Source organism: Hetaerina americana, unplaced genomic scaffold (assembly GCF_022747635.1).
Source record: "Hetaerina americana unplaced genomic scaffold, ioHetAmer1.1.p SCAF_25, whole genome shotgun sequence".
Lineage (NCBI taxonomy): Eukaryota > Metazoa > Arthropoda > Insecta > Odonata > Calopterygidae > Hetaerina > Hetaerina americana.
This window is the reverse complement of record NW_027286819.1, coordinates 642569-664717: the sequence shown is the minus strand read 5'-3', so window position 1 is coordinate 664717 and position 22149 is coordinate 642569. Positions and strand designations below refer to the sequence as shown.

Sequence of the window (22149 nt, the reverse complement as noted above, 5' to 3'; positions counted from 1 at the left end):
CATCAGAGCAATGTGAAGGCACTGGCTCTTTTTGTATTTGGGGTCATCATTGAAATAGTGCTTTGATCCAAAGATTAGTTGAATGCCTCTCTCTGTTCTTCCCAATCCAATGATGATTCTCTTTCTGGCCTATTAGCTCTTCTTTCTCTCATCCACCCTCATTTCACCCAAAGACATCCCTTTGATCTTCCCCTAGAGGCTCTCCGTCCTCCCTTCCCCTGTTGCATCCCCCACCCATTCCCCTGTCTCTTGGTGCACCCTGTTCATCTTCATCGTCACCTGGGTCTTTGCTTCATTTCTGAGATTTGCATGCATTTGCCTGTGTGAAGTGCATATTCTAGGATGCAATACTTAATATGTTCTCTGCCTAACATATGAGTGCTTGGTTATAAACCTGATGCAATCCCCTCGATTCCTACTTTCTTGCATAATGAATTCAGTTTGAGGCAATGAGATGCACCTCCCAATTAAGTCATGCATTCCATGCCAATGTCTCTTTGACAAATGTTTCTTATGGAGAAAAATTCCACTAAAAAGGAGATAGCCAAGGATTGAATTGAGAAATAAAATAATGACAGTAACTGAAGCAGTAATGGAATAGCTACAGACAAAAAAAGATTTTTTTTATTGATATCCAAATAGCTTTTAAAAAGTATCTCCAACAGTTACATGTGATTCAAAATTAATATTGAAGATGAGTGACCCTGTGTAGAAGTATTTTTTGTAACTACTCTGTGTGAACAGAATGGGATGTTCAAATGGCACAATATAGCAAAATGTTAGCAATTTGAGCCAAACATTTTTAGCACCAAATTCAGACCATTAATTACAGCAATCATTCAGCAAAATCCATAGACTCATTCTAATATATAAGTGATGATTTTTTTCATACTTCCGTTAACCATTAAGGTTTAATTCTCTCCTGGAAAGCTGCCTGTTGTTGAGGCCACACCAGTGGTGTCGTAAAAACCTTTTGGCTGGAACTTATGGTGTAGGGTTCCAAGTGAAAAAGGTTGGAAAGCTATTGAAACATTTAACTCTATAATTAAATGAACACATCTAGTGAAGTCTTTATTTTTAAATAAAGTAATAAGGGCTTGGAAGTTCTGATTATATCCTTTCACAGTATTGCAATATTTGTCATTTAGAGCACTCTTACAGTTCAAATACAGAGAGAAAAAAAGGCATTGCTGCATTGGATAAAGTAAAGTTTTAGAAGCACCAGATCATGCAAATACAATGGTCAAGTGAATCAATAAAATGGTGTAAGTGATAACTGGATAAAAGTGCTGAGATGGAAATTCTACTTATCTATGAATAGATACAACTATAAATAACTCTTAGCATTGAACATTTTAGTCTGTTTTCTAAAGTAGCATGTCATGCAAGTATCCTGATTGCCTCAGAAATTGATTCAGTTTTGTCTCAGCATTTTCTATAAAGTGAGTAACCTTTTGGAGATCTAAGTGTATTGCTATTATTATATGTAATGTATATATTACATTGCTATATTGCACTATATATTGTAATTATATGTATATTGCTATTATTTCATGTCTAGTTACAATCCTCAGCCTTCTCAATTTTATCATAGGTTTGATTTCATGAAATGCATTTATTTAAGGGATATAAACAATTAATTAGGGTGAATTAGTTCATTGCCCCTGAGTAATGGAGCTTTATTTAATCATTGTGGGTGATTGTATAAGGCTAACTATAGCATATCTTATTTGGTCTATGCACAGTTAAGTATATAGGCTCACCTATTGCACCCTACCCATTGCATAGTATGCCTTAGTTTAGCCTCACTGTTCTTGCAGTAAGTAGCTCCTCAAGTGTGTCTGGAATGACATGAAATGTTACCATTTTGATAATTGAATTATTGCCTCAGAATTATTCAGTTAGTTAACATTTAGATTTTGTTTCAGAAAAAGCACACAGTTGGTTTTAAGTGCCCCACTGGTGCAGCCTGTAGACATGTTTGGCGCTGTGCTGTAGAGCAGATGTTATTTTTTACGTAAGTTATTGTGGGAAATACTAATTTATGTCGAAAATATTTAACTCGATCAGTATATAAGACTATATTACAGCATGTAAAACTTTTGCACTCACTGAGAAAAATCAATACCTATATTAACAGAGTGTGCCTCTAATAGTTAAAAGATCGTAAACACCCATAGTTGAGTCTCCACTTAAAAAGAGTTGTTCAGTTAACCTTTTTATTTAATCTCATGTGAATTTTGAATGTGAATAGTAGGTAATGTGTTGTAGTTGCCCCTGTAATTAGGCTCGTGTCTTTTTCTCCCCTAAAATCAGAATTATTTTGAAGTGTGGAGCTTCCTTTTCCCAATTGCCCAATTTTCCCAATGAAGACCTTGGTGAGCTCCTGCTAGGCCTCAGTTTCCATACCAAACCGCACATTCTTGTGCGTCTGATATGTCCTCTGTGGTGAAGTTGCCATCTGTGAGTTGCATGGTGATCCATTGTGGCATTGATTCATTACCTCATCTCCCCTATACCCATGATGGTATTGGGTCTGCCACTCTGGAGAATAAAGAAAAGGGGGCAGAGCCCTATCTTTCCAAGTAGAGGGCAACTAATGGTGACCTGATCTGGTGTCATTTGCATTGGCCACCACCTACCATGTTCAGAATTGAGTTTTCAGCCCCAATTGGAATGAATAGTTATGCAAATGAGATATGGGAAGAGGGGTAAAATATCTGCTGTTTGAACCTAAACAGATGTACTTCTGTGAAGGTGATTGCATTTATTGTGGGCATCATGCATATTGGAGTCAAAGGTTGACTGACAATGAACATCAAGTGCATCCTAGCCAAGTGCAGCATGGGAAGGAGATGCATTTCTAGAGTGCCCACACTGCTCCAGGGGTGATTCTACAAAGCAATCTCACTTTGGTGATCCCACACTTCAGGGTGACCTCCTGTGTTTACTGACCTCACTACCAAAATTCCATCCCTCAGGGTTTCCAGGTAGTATGGCGGGGCAATATATACATAGATATGATGGGCAATGTGTCACTTGTATAGAATAACAATAGTAATGGCAGGTATTTCAGTAAATAAAAAGGGTTCAGGCTACACATGAGTGCTGCCAGGGAACAAATTGACTACCAATTGCCTCAGCTCTGCATGTAAGACAAGCTGCTAATTTTTTGCGATTTCTTAGGGAAAAATTTCATTCCCTAAGCCATCCAAAATGGTGCATATTTCAGGGATCATAAATATAGTATAAATCGTACATTTGTACAGAGTATTGGAAGTCAGTTTGAAGAGCTTTCTCTGTTAATTTTATTTATCACAGCCCCATCAACAGCTGGCTTAGATTGGAAGTTGATTACACATTGAAACAACTTAAATGGGACTTACTCACAAAAAGAAATAGATTTTTTGCAGCCAAATAATTCCTTCAGTTATGTAAATCAACATAAATATTACTTAATAAATGAGCAAATTACAGTCAAGAGTTGGAAGATAATATAACCTGTGTATAACATACAATATAACCTGAACTATGAGTTACATGAAAACTAATTGCTTCCATAGAACTTCAATTTATTAATCAATTGCTACTCTCTTGTCATTCTGAATCATTACGATATAAGGGAATAACACTGTTGATGTTGTGAGCTCCAATTTAAAACCATTTTTCTGCACATTATTTGGCAGATTGTAGTCTTAGCATGTACTAAATCCAAGACTGAGTGATGCCGTAAGTTTTGGCAGCATTTAAAGCTGGTAGGCTTAGGCAGTACAGTGAACCATGCCTTTGAGAAATGAAAGTGCTACATCAGTATGTTATTCTATCTGCAAAATAATAAATTAACTTAAATGCACTTCAACAAAGTGCAAATATTTGGAACTAAAGTGCAAATTTATTTGGAGCATATCTGAGGTTTTGCCCCATCTCTCACTAGCATTGATATGATATGTGTTTGGCAGCAGTCATAGTACCCCCTCATTATTTGTTTCATGTTTTTTTTTTAAATCAGAATGTGCTATTAGTGACTTGATTTGGTTTCCGTGTCATTCCGGCCCAAATGAAGGAGTGTGCCTCTAATTATGCAAATTACTCCTCTGATATAAATTTCCTGGCCAGATGTGATACAATATTAGTGCAAAGGAGGTCCATACCATCAAGGAGAAAAATATGGAAGAGTTAGAGAAACTAGCTGTTATTTTTGAGGCTAGTTGATTTTCTGAAAATTAAAGAAAAAATAAATTTGTTGAAAGTGGAGGCCAAGGACATAAAATATTTCTTTTAATCCCTTTTTATGTCACTCTTTCCTTGGCCCTTCACTGCATGCCCAATCCAAAGTATTTTTTTGATCAAATTCATTCCAAGTATGTATCATTCAGTTAACTTGAGTGTGGTTAAGTGGCTGCTCTTTGAATCAGGGGCAGAGAGTAGCAGAAGAAGATGAATGCACACAAAAGTAAGGAAATTCTGTTATCTATCAAAATGTAGGCTTGCGACTAATTAACATCCTATGTGAACTGTGGAGAAGTGTGAAAATCTGGAAAATGCAAATGATATTGATACTATAGGCAGGTAGATTTATAGCCGTGGAAAAATCAACATTGAAGTACTACAATGGAAGTAATACAAAATTCATCCTAGATATAGGCACCTGTGTGGTAGTTTCATCATATGTGCCAATTGTTTCCGTAATTCTTAGAACTATGAAATGGCAGTGTCTCTATTACTGTTTGGTGTAGATATTTAGAAACTCCTGAAATGCAAAGTGGAAAAATGTTTTATTAACTATTGATCACATCACTATGAAAGTTTTTGAACTCAAATGCATTAAGATAAAAACGAAGTTTTGGAAATTTTGGAAAACCATCAAATAGACAGTCTTAGTGTTAAGATATGTATAAGATACCTAAACTAAGATTAAACTGTCACTACGACAAAAATAAGTGAGCAATTATGAAAAATGCATCCAATTAATGGCAACAAGAAATGGTCATAACCTAAAATCCATCACTATTTTTAGCATTTATGAAACATTTGTTTATAACTGAGGGTCTTCGTGTCTTATTCAATGGATGTTGCTACTGTTGTTACATCAAATAAAGATAGATGATTCTGCATGCGTAAATGGTTTACTGTGATTTCAGTTTCATGGCTGCATGACCGTCATAAACCAGTTTCACCAAGTTAGGTAAGAAACTTTGAATTTCATGTGATAATTCCTCTCTATAGTGACCCAAAGTTTTTCACTTGATGTGTGCTTGCATCATTATAATAGATTGTGCTTTCATTTGAAGGTACCAGAGATTGACCACTTAAAAGGAGAATTGGAAACTAAAAGAGACTGCTATGTATTTCTGTTAAAATCAGGTTGCCTTCATCCTCTGAAGCACCATCAGTGGTCACTGGTGGTGGTTTCTTCCAATGGGGGACCAAGTTTCGATACTCTGGCCGAGTGGAGAAAGAGATACTTGAAGACGTGGGTCCTTTGAGAAGGGAAGAGCCGACAATCAATCGAACTTCATATCGACCCTCCAGTTTGCGGAGGAAGGCTTCCAGTGTCCCAGCAACGCCCTCAACACCAGTTGGTTCTGAGATTGGTGAAATCAGTAAGAACATCTGTCTTTTAGTCTTTCTATTTTCGGTAACTATTTTTATCTGCTTTAATAATCACAGTACTCCAAAGCACAGAGCTTAAAATGAAGCACATACTGATTGTTGGTATGTCACATTTTATTACATTTTATTTCAATAAGCATTTCATTTTCATCATATTAGAATACAGCTTTGTAGTAGGTTACCTGGTTATTTCTCAGTAATTCTTTCTACTCTTCTGTAGTAATTTCAGCTATGGTGTATAAATTGATGTTGTAAAAATCATCCTTTCAATTGATGTCACAGAAGGCTTATTGTTTGCTTGTATTGAGTGATCTCTCTTGATCATAGTCATTCTTTTAACCGTCTAAGTGCTCTGGATTTTTCTGTCCACCTGCCCACCAGCCAGTAAACATAAATATGCTTTTGTTGGTATTAACATTCTTGTAGGTAAGGTGAAGTCTTTATGGCAATACTTCTTGTGCAAAGATTTTTTGGAAAAAGTGACTTGCATTGGTCAAATGTTCTAAATAGATGATTTTGACAATGACATACATGTTTAGAACTGGCATAATACTCTGAGAAAACTTTCTTGGCATGAATTTTAGGTGATAGAATAAATAACGTACATTTAAAGCTTTGTGATTATTTAAGAAAAATTGGCTAAATAGATGTATTTTTGATTACTGTGTAAGTTGAGAATGTACGGCATGATTTTACTCTAGATTTTTCCATTTTAAAATGCCTTAGGATTTATTCTAACAGATTTGGAACAATTTGCCATGCACACTAGTAAAACAGAAATGGTAAAAGCATTATAAATTGTAAACAGGCATCATTACTGAACCTTTCTCAGGAGTTTTCAAGATGGTTAATTAGGCCATCTTCTCTGTATGGCAAGTTTTAGCTGTCATGCTGTTCATTTTACTTTGGGTTTTTGTTCTGCATGTTTCTTCTGCCTACTCTCTACCTAGTAGTTTGCAGGGTGAGGCTCCCACCTTGGACAAGAAAGATGGGCACATGAATTGTGGTCAAAGAAAAGTCATTTGGACACCTACATTGAAAATACTTGGCTCACCTGAATCAGTATCCCATTGGAAGCCAGCCCCGCAATGGTGAAAATTGCTATAAATTAGTGTAAAGGAGGCAACAAGGACTCTGTACATAAGAGGTTAAGAAGTTGGTATATCTGCTGAGAGTACCAGAAGCAGAAAAAGTTAGGTGAAAATATATCTCTCCAGATGTAAGAATCATTGCAATGGTCATGTTCAGCAATGTGTATCGGAGTCAAGAATGCTTATATCATTCATTCATCATCAGAAGGAGAAACTGAAGTAGAGAGGAGAACTTCAAGAATATTTGAATGGCTATGTTCTTCGGCAGATACACTCTCAGCATGAAATAAGACTTGGACCTGGACCCTATTGACAAGGACGCATTCCCTTCATGCTCTCCTTGGGGTATAACAAATATTTACAATATTGAATGAAAATAAAAAAATCAATATACAATTCACACTCACTGTCTGTGAAAATTTCTGAAGCTTGGAAAGATATCAGAGGCACAAATAATATGAATAACATATCCCTCCAAATGTGATAGATTTTGATAAATAAGAAATAAATGCATGCATTAAATTATCATGATGGCTTATTTTAATGTGCCATAACAACACCAATTTTTCATTGAAATTTCTTCCATTTTGTTTCTAATGAAACAGTATGACTCTATGCAGAAAAGTGAAATAAAATTATTAATACACATGTAGATATGGACCAAATTATAAATTATGTGGAATAAATGGGAGAGTCAGGAATAAAGTTGGCCTGAACCAGTCCTCAATGTGCTACTCCATGGACTGTTTGTTACTGCCTTGGTTCAAATCGTTCCTCTTCCTATATTACTGAGATGAAATGCATGGAATCAATTCAAAACCTATCACCTGTGCTTCCCAATCTCTATAGTTGCGGTGAATAAAAGTTAACTGTGTGAACAGCATAATTTATCCTTCAAACCATAGGAAATTCATTTGGCATGTAATGAATGCAGCCCCCCCTGCTGTGCAAGGAAGAAGAAAACTTGAGATCCAGATGATTTATTTTTTTAAAATCTACCATCCTCTTACAAAATTGAAGCAATTCATCTCTTGAACTCTTCTTCAATGTGAAGAAACTCTGGGAAATGGTGTAAAAGAAACTCACGGGAAGTCTTGCTGGTATATGTACAAATGTGATAATTTCACAGAGTAGTAATGTTTCACAATGACCGGGATTCAAACCTGGATCACCCAATTTTCTGCCCAAGTCCCTTTATCTAGTTAAGTTACCTAGATATTCTCTTACATTGCAAATTACTAAGGTGTCTTTTTCAGGGAAGAGAGATATTCTGATGAATTACAAGGCATAAATTGCCTGGAATGAATTATAGTTTTTTGCATTGTATCTCAGTGAATGAAGTAAAGCCAACATTTCAGCACTTAGGTGCTCTGTATCTTTGGATTAAACTGAGGAAAGCATGCCACCTCTATGTTTAATGTTGGGTTTAATCCTCATTGACTGTGGTGCAATAATTTTTGCATTGAAGCATTTCATATGTGGTTAGGTGTTCATCAGACCATATTTTTTCCTTTAAAAACTCTTATGAATGCATAGTGTAAGCAGAGATCTCTATGGCTTAATAAAGAAAAGATAGAAAAATTTTTCCACTAGATAAGTTTAATAGCATGAGCGGCTTTCAATGCATCATATCATCTTCAGGTAACGAAATGAGTTCAATTTCCATTTTATGTGCATTTTTGCATCCCAGGAAGAGGCGTGGATGTGGAGGGAAAGGAGGGGCGGAGGAGAGGAGAGGATGGTTGGCCAACTAACCAATAGGATGCAAAATACGAAGTGAGAGCAAAATAAACCCGAATCAAAGTACATGAGAAGTGCACAATCCTAGGGAATACCAAATCAATGATTGCCAAACACTTACTTGTGACTAACCATGCCTGTGACTTCCAATTGGAAGTGCTACATGTCCTTAGCAAAGGCAGGAAATTAGACGTAATGGAACAATTTGAAATTGCCTATTGGGTTAAGGAGAAAACCCCCCTCCTTAATGACATGCAGTTCACCTCTTCCTCCCCCCTCCTTTCCATCAATTTCCTTTAATGCTTCTGTCCTGCCCTGTGACATACTTCCTATTGTTTTGTTCACCCAATTGGCCTTCAGAGACTTTGTGATAGCTGTTTGCAAAACTTTAAACTTTGTTCTTCATAATCCTACGCCAACCTCTCTCTTCCTCCCTCCCTCTTTTCCAGAGACTCCCACCACCTCCACCCCCCCCAGTTTCCTGACACCATTCCCACTGCCTGTAAGTGCTTGGTGATTCACCCATGTGGACCTCTGAGACTTTGTGCACCCTTTCTTCAACATGTTTTAAACATTGTATTTTGCATCCTATTGGTTAGTTGGCCAACCATCCTCTCCTCCTCCACCCCTCCTTTCCTTCCACAACCACTCACCCCCTCTCCCCCTTCCGGGGACGCAAAAATGTATATAAAATGGAACTTGAATTAATTTTGTTTCCTGAAGATGATATGAAACATCGAAACCCACTCATGCTATTAAACTTATCTAGTGGAAAAATGTTTCTATCTTTTCTTTATTATTTTTGAATTCCACCTCATTGCGCCTGAAACTACTCAATTTGCTCAATGGCTTAGCTTGATATTGCTCTTGGCTGGAAATTAAGGGATCTGGTTTTGAGTCTGAATCTAGAAAGATGACGTTTTCCACGGTGAAAATCTTACATTTCTCTGCCCTAATTTCATATCCATTGCTGGCAAACAGGCGTGATTCTGGAAAACCAGTCAAGAATGATTTGGATTAAGTGTGAAAGTCAGAAATGTCCCCAAAGCAATCTTATTCGCTGCATTACACCATGATTGTTCATTGGTGTTTTGATAGGGATGTGGACTAAATCCCTTCCTATGGTCCTGGGAATACATGGAATCCCTATGAAACCTCTCAGTTGCGTTGCCATCCCTCCACAGGGTAGGTGAATGAACAGCTAGGTAGGTGAGCAGTGCAATATGGACCTCAAATCACAGGGAAACTATTCAGCAAGTATCTAATAGATGCAGCCCAGGTGGAAACAAGGAAAAGCAAAACTTGAATTTAGATGACATTTTTGATAACGTTGCCTTCCCCTCTTGCATTTTTGAACATTTTCTGCAAAATATCCTACAAGCTGTGTTCTAATATTTTTGTACCGCTTGCAAATGGTTAGTACTTGAGGTTAGTTCTGCAATCACTTAGGATAGGTTCCTTTTCGAAGCAGGTCTATCCAGCGAGGAGGATAGGGGGAAGTGTGTTTTTTTCTGTATGTGTCTCGGATAAGGGAGAGAGAGCAGCCGTAAGAGAGGCTTCTACTCTTTTGCCCCCTTCTTCTCTGTCCAGGGTACGGTAGCCTCCCACGCGCCAACCACTCTGCTCCACTCCCCGACTCCCACCTGGACGGCAGCCTTACGTGCTCAGGGGCGGATGCCCTCCTCTCTCCCTACTGCCCCGACAGCAACCTCCCCTTGTTGGAAACAGTTGCCGAGGATCAGGAGGTTTCAGGGAAGCCCAGGGTGCCAGGTGAGGGGCACTGCTTGAAACAGTGTGACACAGTTGAGATATATATATACGCTCATATGCATATATGTCAGAGTAAAAAGAATAAAGAAATGAGAGGCAATGTTGCAGTGGAACACAAGACCTGAGTGATCCTGGGCCTGCTGATTCATCACATCACCCTGGATGGTAACAAAACATATAATTGTCTGTATGTGTACATGTATATACATATGTGTGTGTGTGTATATATATATACACACACATGTATATACATATACACATGTATGCATTTTATATATATATATATATATATATATATATATATATATATATATATATATATATATATATATATATATATAGTTATATAGTTACACATAATCAAATGGAACAGCCCTTCCAACAAATTGCGCAGAACTCTTCTTAAGTACCCAATCAAGACTTTTTATTTTCTTTCATACCCTCTTGAGCTCACCATGCTCAGAGAGTTTAAAATGTGTGGTAGCTAAAAGCCTGCTGAAGTAAACAAAAGCTTTACATGTCATCAGGGAATGTGGTTGTGCCTGTTGTGTTTTGGCCACTCTTAATGTTTTTACACCTGTATCTTTGCATTTATCTTTGATTTAAAAGTATTGCTTTTTTTTCAAGCACGACATAGTTATTTGTTTTCACCAAAAAACATAGTATTTAATTGCTATTGCTTAGTGTTCATATTTTTAGTAACATACCAGAATGGTTGCAGTTAAATTTCCCTCTGTTTTGTTTTGTTTCAAGCTGTCTTTAGCAATATTTTGGTGACTTTTTACATTCCCATTTGGACACCAAAAGTCTAGTTTGCATCCCCTGTTTTTATTCCTCATAGATGAAGAGTGGTGAAATTGCATGTGAACTTTTTGACCGGTGATGGCATTTATTCAATTATTCATTTAAAATGTGCTGTATTGTTCACCCTAAAAGATAAAAATTTGATGACATTTTACTTTTCAAACAGTCATTTGACAACTTTGAACTGTTTCCATTCCTCTTCTGCTTATTTTTGTTGAAGAAATATCTAGAGATTTGTTGATTGTCCATGGCCTCTTATCTATGTCCGTAATCAGTGTGTACCATCTAAGAAACACACATTAGGATGATATGATGTGATTCTAAAACTTACTACTTAAAGGACAAAGCACCTGGCTAATAGTGATTGCTTACTGAATTTAAGGTAGGCTAGGGAGAACTTCAGAAGGTATATTTAAGAAATATTGGGCATGTGTATGTCAGAAGGTATATTGGGTTTTAAGTTATGAATGCAAAAGAGCAAAGAAAGTATGTTCAGATAACTCAGCTTTCCTAGTTAACTAGAGCACTTTCACAATCTATATTTTCTTTTCTACTATTTAATTACCAGCATTCACCCACACAGTGCCAATTGATCCTCTGAAGTGAGCTCAAAATTATTAAATATGCTATCAATATTCTCATAATTTTTTGGATGTTAATGGAGCTTTTGAATTTAGCATGTGATGGAATGGCAGTTTGTATTATGCTCTAATGTGCTTAGCTGCATAACTTTCTCTCATCGCTATATTATTAAGTTTTATCATATAAATTTCAGTTTGGAAGAGTGAAAAATGTATCAGCACAACATGGTATGGGATGTTGACAAATGTTCTCTCTCTTGCCATTAAATTTCATGTAATAATAATAATAATTTTATTTCCCCAATTGACAAGTACATAGTATGGTACAGAATATCATACAATTATGTAATCATATAGGGTACATCAAGAAGTACAGTAACTGGATTACTAGCCAGAGAAAAGAAAAATAAAATAAAATACACCTACATACATAATTAAGAATTTACACAATATAAAATTCAGAATTACCCAGGATTGAAGTAGTCGTTCACACTGTAAAAACATTTTTCATTTAAGTACATAAATAACTTATTTTTAAAAATGGAGAGTGATTTCTCATTTTTTAAACTAATGGGAAGCCTGTTGAATATTTTGATGCGCAGAGAACGAGGTCCCTTGGACATCATTGTCATGCTGGCAGACACTACACACAGATGATTTCTTGTCCTAGTCCCATAGGTGTGTGTGCCATTATTTGATGGGAATAGATGCATGTCCTTTTTTACAAAAATTATCAAATTATAAATAAAAACACTAGGGACTGTTAAGATGCCAAGGCTTTGAAAGAGAGGCCTGCAGTGGGCTCTATAGGGTTTATTGCACATAGACCTAAGCAATTCCTTTTGAATAATAAATATTTAATTTAACTTAGTTGATGACCCACTTCCCCAGATTATGATACCGTATGATACAAGAGAATAAAAAAGACCATAGTAGAGTGTTTCTAAAACATCCATACTTACTGTATGTTTCAGAATTGAAAGAAGATAGTGCACAGAATTTAATTTTTTACTTAGATTTGTGATGTGCAGGTCCCATTTCAGGTATTTATCTAAATATATTCCCAAAAATGTATACTCGTTAATAATTTTACAGTTATTTGACATAGGCTGAGAAGTACTTTGATCAGAATGGCAGGTTTTTGCAAAGAAATTCATGGCCTGAGTTTTTGTTTCATTGAGAATAAGGTTATTCCCATAGCACCACATGCCCATGTCTTGAATAATGGTTTTACCTAGGGTCATCAAATCTTAAAAGGATTTCTGATACACCAAAAAGCTCACATCATCTGTAAATAAGACACAGTTACCGAGATGATTTATATGTAATATTTTGGGTAGGTCATTTATATAAATGAGAAATAAAGTTGGACCCAACACTGACCCTTGAGGAACACCTTTTTCACACCTAATGGTGAAAAGAGGAAGGTATTCCCATTCTTCTGGACAGCTACCCTTTGTTGCCAATTTTTGAGGTATGTTCCCTACCATTGCTGTGCTTTGCCTCAAATACCCATTTGGTCACATTTGTACTAGAGTTTATCATGCTTAGCCATATCAAATGCTCTGGACAAGTCAAAGAATACACCCATTATTTTCTGCTTGTAGTTAATTTGTTGTATGATGCTGTCAACTGCATTGAAAATTGCCTGCTCTGTTGACTTCCCTTTTCTGAATCCAAATTTTTTTGGGGATAGCAGGTTATTACCTTCAAGGAATTCTATTAGCCTTTTATTAAACACATACTCAAATATTTTTCGTAGCTGGGGGATTATAGATATGGGCCAATAATTTCCCACATCATTTTTTCCCCTTTGTTTTTATTAATTGGTATTATCTTGGATACTTTGAGGGCATCAGGATATATGCCTTCTCTCAGACTCTGATTTACAAGTTTGAGTAAGGGACTTAAAATTTCATCTATACAATTATGAATTATTTTTCCTGATATACCATTTATATCAGTTGAGGCTTTCTTTCCTACCTTGGTAATGTGTGAGCAAAGCTCTGAAATGCTACATGGTTTAAGAAAAATAGACTTGTAAGACATAGCAAAGGAGATATTGATATCATGAGGAGGATCCTGTACATTAACCATTGGTAGCTTTAAGAAGGAACTATTGAATTCGTTTGCCATTTTATTGGATCTGCTGGTTTATTTTTATCATTCCTAAATTGGTCTGGTAACTTCACTACATTAGATCTAGAATTTTGTTTAATAATATGCCATGCCATTTTTGTGTTATTGGTGGCATTTAAGATTAGTTTATCATTATATTATTTCTTTGATTTCTTTATCATAATATGGTACAGCTTTTTTAAGTGAGAATATTCATGGTGCTGTGTGTTATCTGCAGAGGACATATTATATTGTGATTTTATCCTTAATACCCTGGACAAATGCCTAATTTCTGTTGTGATCCAGTTTTTTTGAATGGGTTTAGGGTGCTCAATGGTACAAGGGGAAAGGCTGATTCAAAGTGAAACAAAAACGTTCTGTAGAACAGGTCAAAGTTACTGTTCAGGCAGTTATTCTCATTCAACAACTTCCAATTCTCTTGACTCAAGAGAAGTTGAAAGTGGCTGACATTAGAGTCACTAAAGACCCTCTTTAATATGGTAGGGGCAACAGCAGAGTTGCTAATTTCAGACTTATTGAAAACTGACATAATTGCCCTGTGATCAGACAGAGCTGGGTTAAAAACAACAGTTTTAACTTAGGATTCTGGATTGTCTGTGAAGACGTTATCCAACAGGGTTTTAGAACTAGCTGTAACTCTTGTAGGATTATTCACCAAGGGTTTTAAGTTATAGGAGGCTAGTCAAGACAGCAGTTCTCTTTGATTATTATCATCAGTAAGGAGGTTACAATTGAAGTCTCCTGTGAGAATTATTGTAGGCCTCTTAGAATAAGTTGTCATATTATAGTGCGAATCGTCCAATTTATCAACAAATTCCCTGAAGGATCCTACTGGAGATCGATACAGTGCAAATATAATATGAATTTGCTCATTGACAGTGAGTTTTACCACTGAACATTCAAATACCTGTTCAGTGTTCAAGGACTGCAGATTTATCTTCAGTTTTTCATGCATAATAGTGTTCTTTACATAGATCACCACTCCACCATGGCGTTTTTTCTCTTTGACAATAACAGTCCCCTATCACATATCCTGGAATTGTGACATCCAGTACACTCATCCAATGCTCACAAAGGTAGATTACGTCCAGTTTGTCCATTAAAGTTAAGGCTTCAAGGTCTTGTAACTTATTATATAGACACTGTATGTTGAGAACTAGGATCCTGATCTTACTCTCCCCACTGGAATGAGATTTATTGTCTTTGCCACTTTGTATTAATTCAGTTCCACTGTAGTCAGGCGCTTGAATAAAAAACGCCTCAGGGTCAGGTCACATGGCCACTTACCGCTGTACAGCACTTCATCTCGAGTATGAAAAGGCACTCCAATTTTAAAGCTTGCATTTACACCCTTTGACTCAAGCTTACTCACCGTTATAGGGATATGAGGAAAGTTCTTTCTCAGGAAGCAGTCAACAGTATTTTCCGTAGTCCCACTTGCCAGTTTGCCAAGATGTAACCACGCTCTTTTTACACCAACAAGATCTGTTGATGACGTATTTTTTCCCACTACCAGTTCGCAATAGCGCTTGCCAGGTTTTTCGTGGTACTCAACCTTGTGGTGGGCACGATGTGTAGCCGTCATTTTGTTGGATTAAGAGACTGAGATACTGTTGTCTACCTTTTTACTATCCACCATTGATAACTTAACTGATTTTTTTTACCGTTACCCAGTCATCAGTTTGTTTGCCGCCAATCACACCACTGCCCTCAGGACTCGTGATTACATCTAAACGTTCGTCAACGAGAGATGCATCTCTCGAGACAATGATGGATTCTGTGCAATTTTCACTCGTGGGTTTGTAAGATGAATCATAATCGATTCGAACCATTGATATAGCCTTGGAATCAACCTTGGGCATGCAGATTTCAGTGGAAATACTATTCACAGTATGGCCTTCAAGCGTCGGTTTGGTGTGAGTGGGCCCACAATCATTTCTTCCTGGTTTCCCTGCACGTACATCACACTTGAGAGAATTAATTTCACTTTTTTGGGATTCTATCAGTTGTACACAGTCCGCAAGTTTAGATTTCAGATCTAAAACTAAACTGAGTAGGTCTTCTTGCTGAGCCTGAATTTTTTCCAGGTAGTCACATGTGGAGATCAACTGTATCGAGCATAATTTGCATCGATAAAGAAGATTTGAACTGTTTGCAATGGTGTTGGCTAATGTTTTGGATACACCAACACAGCTAGCATGATAAAAAGTATTGCATCCGAAATCACTCTTTAGAAAAACTTGATTAACGGCTATTATTTCCGAGCCGTACGCAAGCACATTATTGGCAACCGCCATCTTGAATGCATCTCACGTACTCATGTGGGTTGTCCAGTGAGCCCTGAGGTGAAAATAGAGAAACAAATCACTGTGGGTAGATTTTTTTATTTTTCCACATAATTTCCTTTTGGCTTGATATACTTTTCCCAGTATTTCACTAACTTTTTGAAGCCGACCAAAAAGTAGGCTTTCGGAAGGTACTCAAAATAGGCATCTGTGTTGGTGATGATCTCCTCATTGAACATGAATCATTTTTGATCAAGCCATTTTTTCAAGTTCAGAAATAAAAAGAAGTCACCAGGGTCCAAATGTGGTGAATATGATGGATGTTTTTATGTTGTTTATGTAACTTTAATTCCATGATTTTTGCCAGCAAAATTTCGCAGGTGTGCACCCTTGCACTGTGTTGATGGAAGAGAATTTTTCACTTGGTCAAATGAGGTTATTTTCTTTCATGACTTATTCACTCAACCAGTGCAATAATGATTCATAATACTCTCCATTTATTGTTTGTCCTTTTTGCAAGTAATCGATGCACGAAGATGATTCTGCATGCATCCCAAAAATCATGGTCATCACCTTGCCGGCTGATTTCACGGTCATCGCTTTCTTTGGAGCCGGATCACCTTTGGAAACCCACTGCTCCTTTATCTCTGAAGTGTGGTATATGGTGTATCCGTGTTTTGTCCACAGTCATGAATCAACATAGAAATTAGTTAGGATTTTGACAGAAAAGCAAGAAACCAGCCTCTAAATTGACCTCGCGCTTGTGTTTACTCTCCACTGAGGACAAGCATGGCACCCATCTTGCCAAGATTTTATTCACTCCTAATTTTCCTCACGTAATTGAAAACACTCCACCTCGCAGTATGCCTGTGACCTCGACTATTTCATTAACTTTTATTCGTCAGTCACTCAAAGCCATATCATGGATTTTTTCAATCATTTTGGAGGAAGTAACTTCCCCAGGAAGTCCCAACCAATGGATGTGGGTGTACCCTTTATGGATGTACAGCCATGTTTTAACTCATTTATCCAATTTATCTAATCTTTATCCATTTATGCAAAGGCATGTCCCCAGAGTCCGAGACCATATTTGGGGTGAGTGTAGAAAACTTAATAGTAAGCATTAATATAATTTTCCATAATCATTCATACTTTTCGACTCCTGAGTGAAAACAGTGCTCTGGCCAGTTTTTTCCTGAACCACCAAATGTGACTCCTCCATTTTAGTTTGGGTTCTAGATGAAGCTTAAATAGTTTAGCTGAGTCAGTTTCATGTATAACAGCTTTGAGGGAGCAATGGAGAAAGTGAATTCTGAGCTGATTCATAAATAGAATTTGAGAATTCAGAAGTCAGATTCATAAATAGATTCTTATGAGCCATATACTAGTGTAGAGTGGCAAATTTCACAGCTGGTGGGGAGAAGTAGAATCAAGGACCATTTACCTATATCAAGAGGGTCATTAATGTGAGGACCCTATTTTTACCCAAATAATTGTCAGTTCTTAAAATAATGTGACTCTATAAGACTCTTCAATATCAAGTAATAAATAAATTCATTATTTCAAACTTAAACCCATTAAAAGTATGTTTTGGTTGATTTTTGCACATAGGTGGTCAATCTGCAAGACAAAATCACTGACTGAAAATAAGGTGAATGTTTTTATCCATCAGTAAACGCAAAGTTTACTGTTTGCACCTGCCACTAATCCACATTTGGTGTGAACCCTGGGAGCGTGATTGAGTGGACAGAAGCCACTCTCTGGGACAGAGATAGTATGCATAACTGTTTACGTTCCTAGTCACACTAATATGTAGGTGCGCATTAATGTCTGTAGTGCTGACTCATTGTCAGAATGCTAGCGGCATCCTTTTATTGTACCATGTATGCGCTTGTGTGCTTTTGCATGTCTTATCATTCCTTTGAGTCAACCTATGACAGCAAAGAATTAAGAAATCAAATTTTAAACTAGTTAAAGCCTTGGTTCTTTCCATAGCAGAGGAACCTGACTCAGTTGCAAAGCATGAATCCAGCATATTGAATGAGCATGAGCAATCTTCTTCTCCTTTAATTGAGAGTGAAATCCATGACAGTGACCAAGATGAGAAGCCAACTGATGTTTCCACTCAAGTCATTGGCAATGGCTTAAGAGTGGAGCCTGTCAATAAGGAAACACTGGCTCCTAACCCCTCAGCCAGGGAACTAGGTAAGAATTTCTCAGTATTGCTATCACAACCGACTTATTTTTTTCCAGGCATTTGTTTATTATATAAACATCTTGAACATTACCACACAATTATACCTGCTCAACTGCTCTGCTTCTGGCAAAAGGCAGGCATTGGAAAAAAGGTTTAATTTGGCCAATTGAAATTGACAAATCGTGTTTGTTCTATTGTGAAAGATAATTTTTTACCAATAGAAATATTTAGGAGACAAATGTAAACTTCACCACGCATAATTCGATGTATTATTTTTCGGGAATTAACCTTTGCCTGAATCCCTTCCTTCTACCATATTGGGCACATACTTCCTGTTGACATTCTTCATATCTGTAATCGGAGGTCAACAATTAGCAGTCATAAACTGGATAATATTGTATTTGGCGAATAGTATATAAATATATAGCATATTTTTCATAACAAATAATACAATGATAAAAAATCACATTGCTAAACAATATGTATTAATACATGACATCACCAGAATGGCTATCTATATGCTGAAGATGTTTATTGTGACATCTATTTTAATCTTATATAATTTTAAATAACTACTCACTTGAACAGATACGATCAGTTCCTGATCTTCGGCTTATGATTTGGCACAGAAAATTTGAAATCCTTTTGCAACAAAATTCAAAACCATGATCTAGTCATGTGAATAAAAAATTTCATTTATTACCCAATAAATTTTCAAAATATGTACATATAGCATCACTCAGAATATACTTATTGCATTGGTTCATTTTTTTTTTAATATTATAAAGTCAATGCATTTTTGGTCTCCATTTCTTGCAGCAAAATCTCCATTTCCCTCAAAACATTGGCCTTCATTTTGAAAATTCAATCAATAGTCAGCATGAAATAATATTAGGGATAATAGAAGAGGAAGTGACATCTGAAACATTGCACCTATTGCAACTTCTCTGTGCTCCTGGGTCATAATGTCCTCAGTTATTCAATTTAATGCAGGACTCCCTCAAAGAGTTTAGAAGAGAGCCAGAACAATGAATGTCATGCTACAATTTCCAGGGTACACACATTTTATTTTACTGGCACCAACTATTGTATAAGAAATACAAAAGAAATTGAGTTTACCTGGTATACAAGTATGAAATGGAGATTTTTCCAAACAAAATTTTTTTTCAGAAGAATGATAAAAAGAGTTTTATTCAAAGTATGCTACATTCCTATTTAAACATTTTCTTCATCTTTCGGTCAGTTTGTGGATATCACGCCAGTAAAAATCTTTTCCTTTTGCCGTCAACCATTCATTAAGCCATTTTTTCTGCATCTTCCTACGAGCCAAAGTGGTGCTCAGCAAGTGTGCACGACATTGCATCAATGCAAACAAGTGGCGATCGGAAGAGGAGCCACATCTGGTGAGTAAGCCACATCATGGGATAGGACTTCCCAGCAAAGTGCATCTGACATGCTGCAAACCAGTTGAACCATATTTGTGGGAGCATCACTATGAAGGAAGATGACCATGCCTCTTTTGCCTCTTTTGGTATTCTGGTCTTTTTTCAAGTAGTGAGCGGTTCAAATCAAACAATTGTTGTTCATAGCATTCAGTATTAATCGCATCACCAGGTTTTAACAGCTCATAACAGATCACGCACTTTTGGTCCCACCAAACATGAAGCATCAAAAGTGGTTCGGTCATGCAGTCGATGTGGTTGGGTCGACCCAGGATCACTATCCACATGATTTTTTTGTGCTTGGAATTTATTTATTTTATTTTAAAACATTGTTCACATACAGCAGTAGTGCCATTTTACAGTGAAAAATATAACAAACATGAAAGAGGATAAAAGACAATAACAGCATAACAATAACAACGAGAACCGAGCATGGATTGGGGAAAATTTTAATTTACTGGAAGGTGGGATAAAGCTTGGGTGATGAAGTTGTGGCATGATAAGTTAAAGGGGTCGAAAGTGTGAGGGAGTGGATTTAGGAGGGAGGAGAGGCGAAATAGTAAAGGTGAGCGCTCGGTGAGAGATATCCTAGGAATAGGAAGAGATGGAGTAGGGAGTGGGTGCGGGTGGATCGGGTTGGTATCCTGAAGTTGAAGAGAGAGAGAGAGCGGTTCAGGGCAATCAATAGTGGAGTTAAGGGTGTTGTAGAGGAATTTCAAATCAGCTTCAAATCTGCAGCTTTGGGGACTAGAAATGAATAAGGAAGACAGAACAGCATTTGAGGACATATTGCGGTAATGTGGGACTCTGTGTTTGACTATTTTGGCAAAGAAGTGAGAGATGCAATCGAGGGATAAAAGATTAGTTTGGGATGAGGTGGACCAAATGGGGGAGCAGTATGATATGATGGGAAGTACGAATTGAGTGCAATTGGATCTTTAATTTCTGTGAAGCAGTAAAGAAGGCCTAGTAGGGACATTGCTTTATTTTTTAAAGTCTGTATGTGGTCGGAGTAATTTAGTTTGTGGTCAGTTGAAAAGGCCATGGTTGTTACTCTATTTAAGGAAGTTGAATTAATTGAGTAGTTGAACATCAGGGGTTTTTTCACAGCAAGAGTCATTATGTTGCATTTTCCAGGGTTTAAGTTAAGCCTCCAGGTATTGGGCACACCATTGGGAAATTTTATGTAAGGCAAGTTGAAGGTGAGTAGAGTGAGAAATGTTATTAATTTGCTGGCAAATCTTGCAATCATCAGCGTAGAGAAGGGTATGGAACTGGGAGGAAAGGAGTCGGGAAGGAAGATCATTGACGAATAAATTGAAAAGATATGGCCCAAGGACACTGCCCTGGGGAACCCCAGACGTGACAGGAGACCAATAGGAAGAAGAATGCGAGAGTATCACACGCTGGGTTCTGTGGGTGAGAAAGGTAGAGAGAAGGCTAAGGAACATACCATGAATGCCGAACTGTTGGCTGAGTTTATGAAGGAGGAGTTGATGATGCAGGGCGTCGAAAGCCTTGGAGAAGTCAAGGTAGGTGGCATCAAGTTGACTTGATATGTCTATTGCCATGACGGTGTGGTGCTGAGAGACAGCGAGATTTGTCAGGCATGATCTGCCTGGGAGGAAACCATGATGCTGGGAAGATACAAAGGGAGAGGTGAAATAATAAATCCTGTTGAGAATAATACGTTCACAAACGGAAGACAGGATTGGAAGCAATGAGATAGGACGATAGTTTGAAACATCATTCTTGGGACATGTTTTATGTATCGGAATGATATTAGCGCATTTCCATTGGGGAGGGCAGGTTCCTTGGGAAAAACCGATTAAACAAGATGGCTAAAGGTTGTGAGAGGGACGAAGCACAATTGCAAATAAATTTAGGGTAATTCTCAAAATAAATCCACTTTTCATCCCCAGTAACAAATGATGCAAAAATGACTCCCTTTTGTATTGTGCAAGCTAAATTTCACATGTGTTTGGGTGCCCTTCCATCTGCCTATCGTTCAACTCATGTGGCACCTACCTGTTGGTCTTCTAAATCCCTCCCATCTTTCTTAGGTGATTGGAAACAGCTTGCTGACTGATGCTTGTTGACCGTTGTTTTTGTGTTTGTGAATCATCTTCGTGTAACAATGCTTGTAATTCCACATCTTCGTACCTTTTGTGTGCGATTTTCTGTGTTCCTTGTCTAGAGCACCCAAGTAACCACTTTTCCAATGCCAAAAGCATCGCTCACTTGTATCTTGCGATGTATGGAGCATGGTCACCATAAGCTTCTGGAAGTGTAATCGCTATGATTCAGCAGCAGATTTCTTCTAATGAAAACGAAAAATCAATGCTCTCCGCGAATGCTCTTTGTTTGGTATAAATTATGACACATTGAACAGCAAAACAATGCTACGCAAACACATTTTCAATTTATCACTAATGCTCATCTGACACTTGTTCATGGCACAACAAAATGGCATAAGTGTCAAATCTG

The 22149-nt window shown here is 37.2% G+C and overlaps 1 protein-coding gene across 1 annotated transcript in view; it reads left to right on the top strand.

Moving 5' to 3' along the window:
• Frmd5 (FERM domain containing) overlaps positions 1 to 22149 on the top strand; it is a 666333-nt gene that overhangs the window by 634691 nt on the left and 9493 nt on the right. The window contains exons 8-11 of the mRNA XM_071586731.1: positions 1929 to 2017; positions 5365 to 5603; positions 10035 to 10214; positions 18019 to 18228. Coding sequence (XP_071442832.1) covers positions 1929 to 2017; positions 5365 to 5603; positions 10035 to 10214; positions 18019 to 18228 — 718 coding nt within the window. The remainder of the gene's footprint in view (positions 1 to 1928; positions 2018 to 5364; positions 5604 to 10034; positions 10215 to 18018; positions 18229 to 22149) is intronic.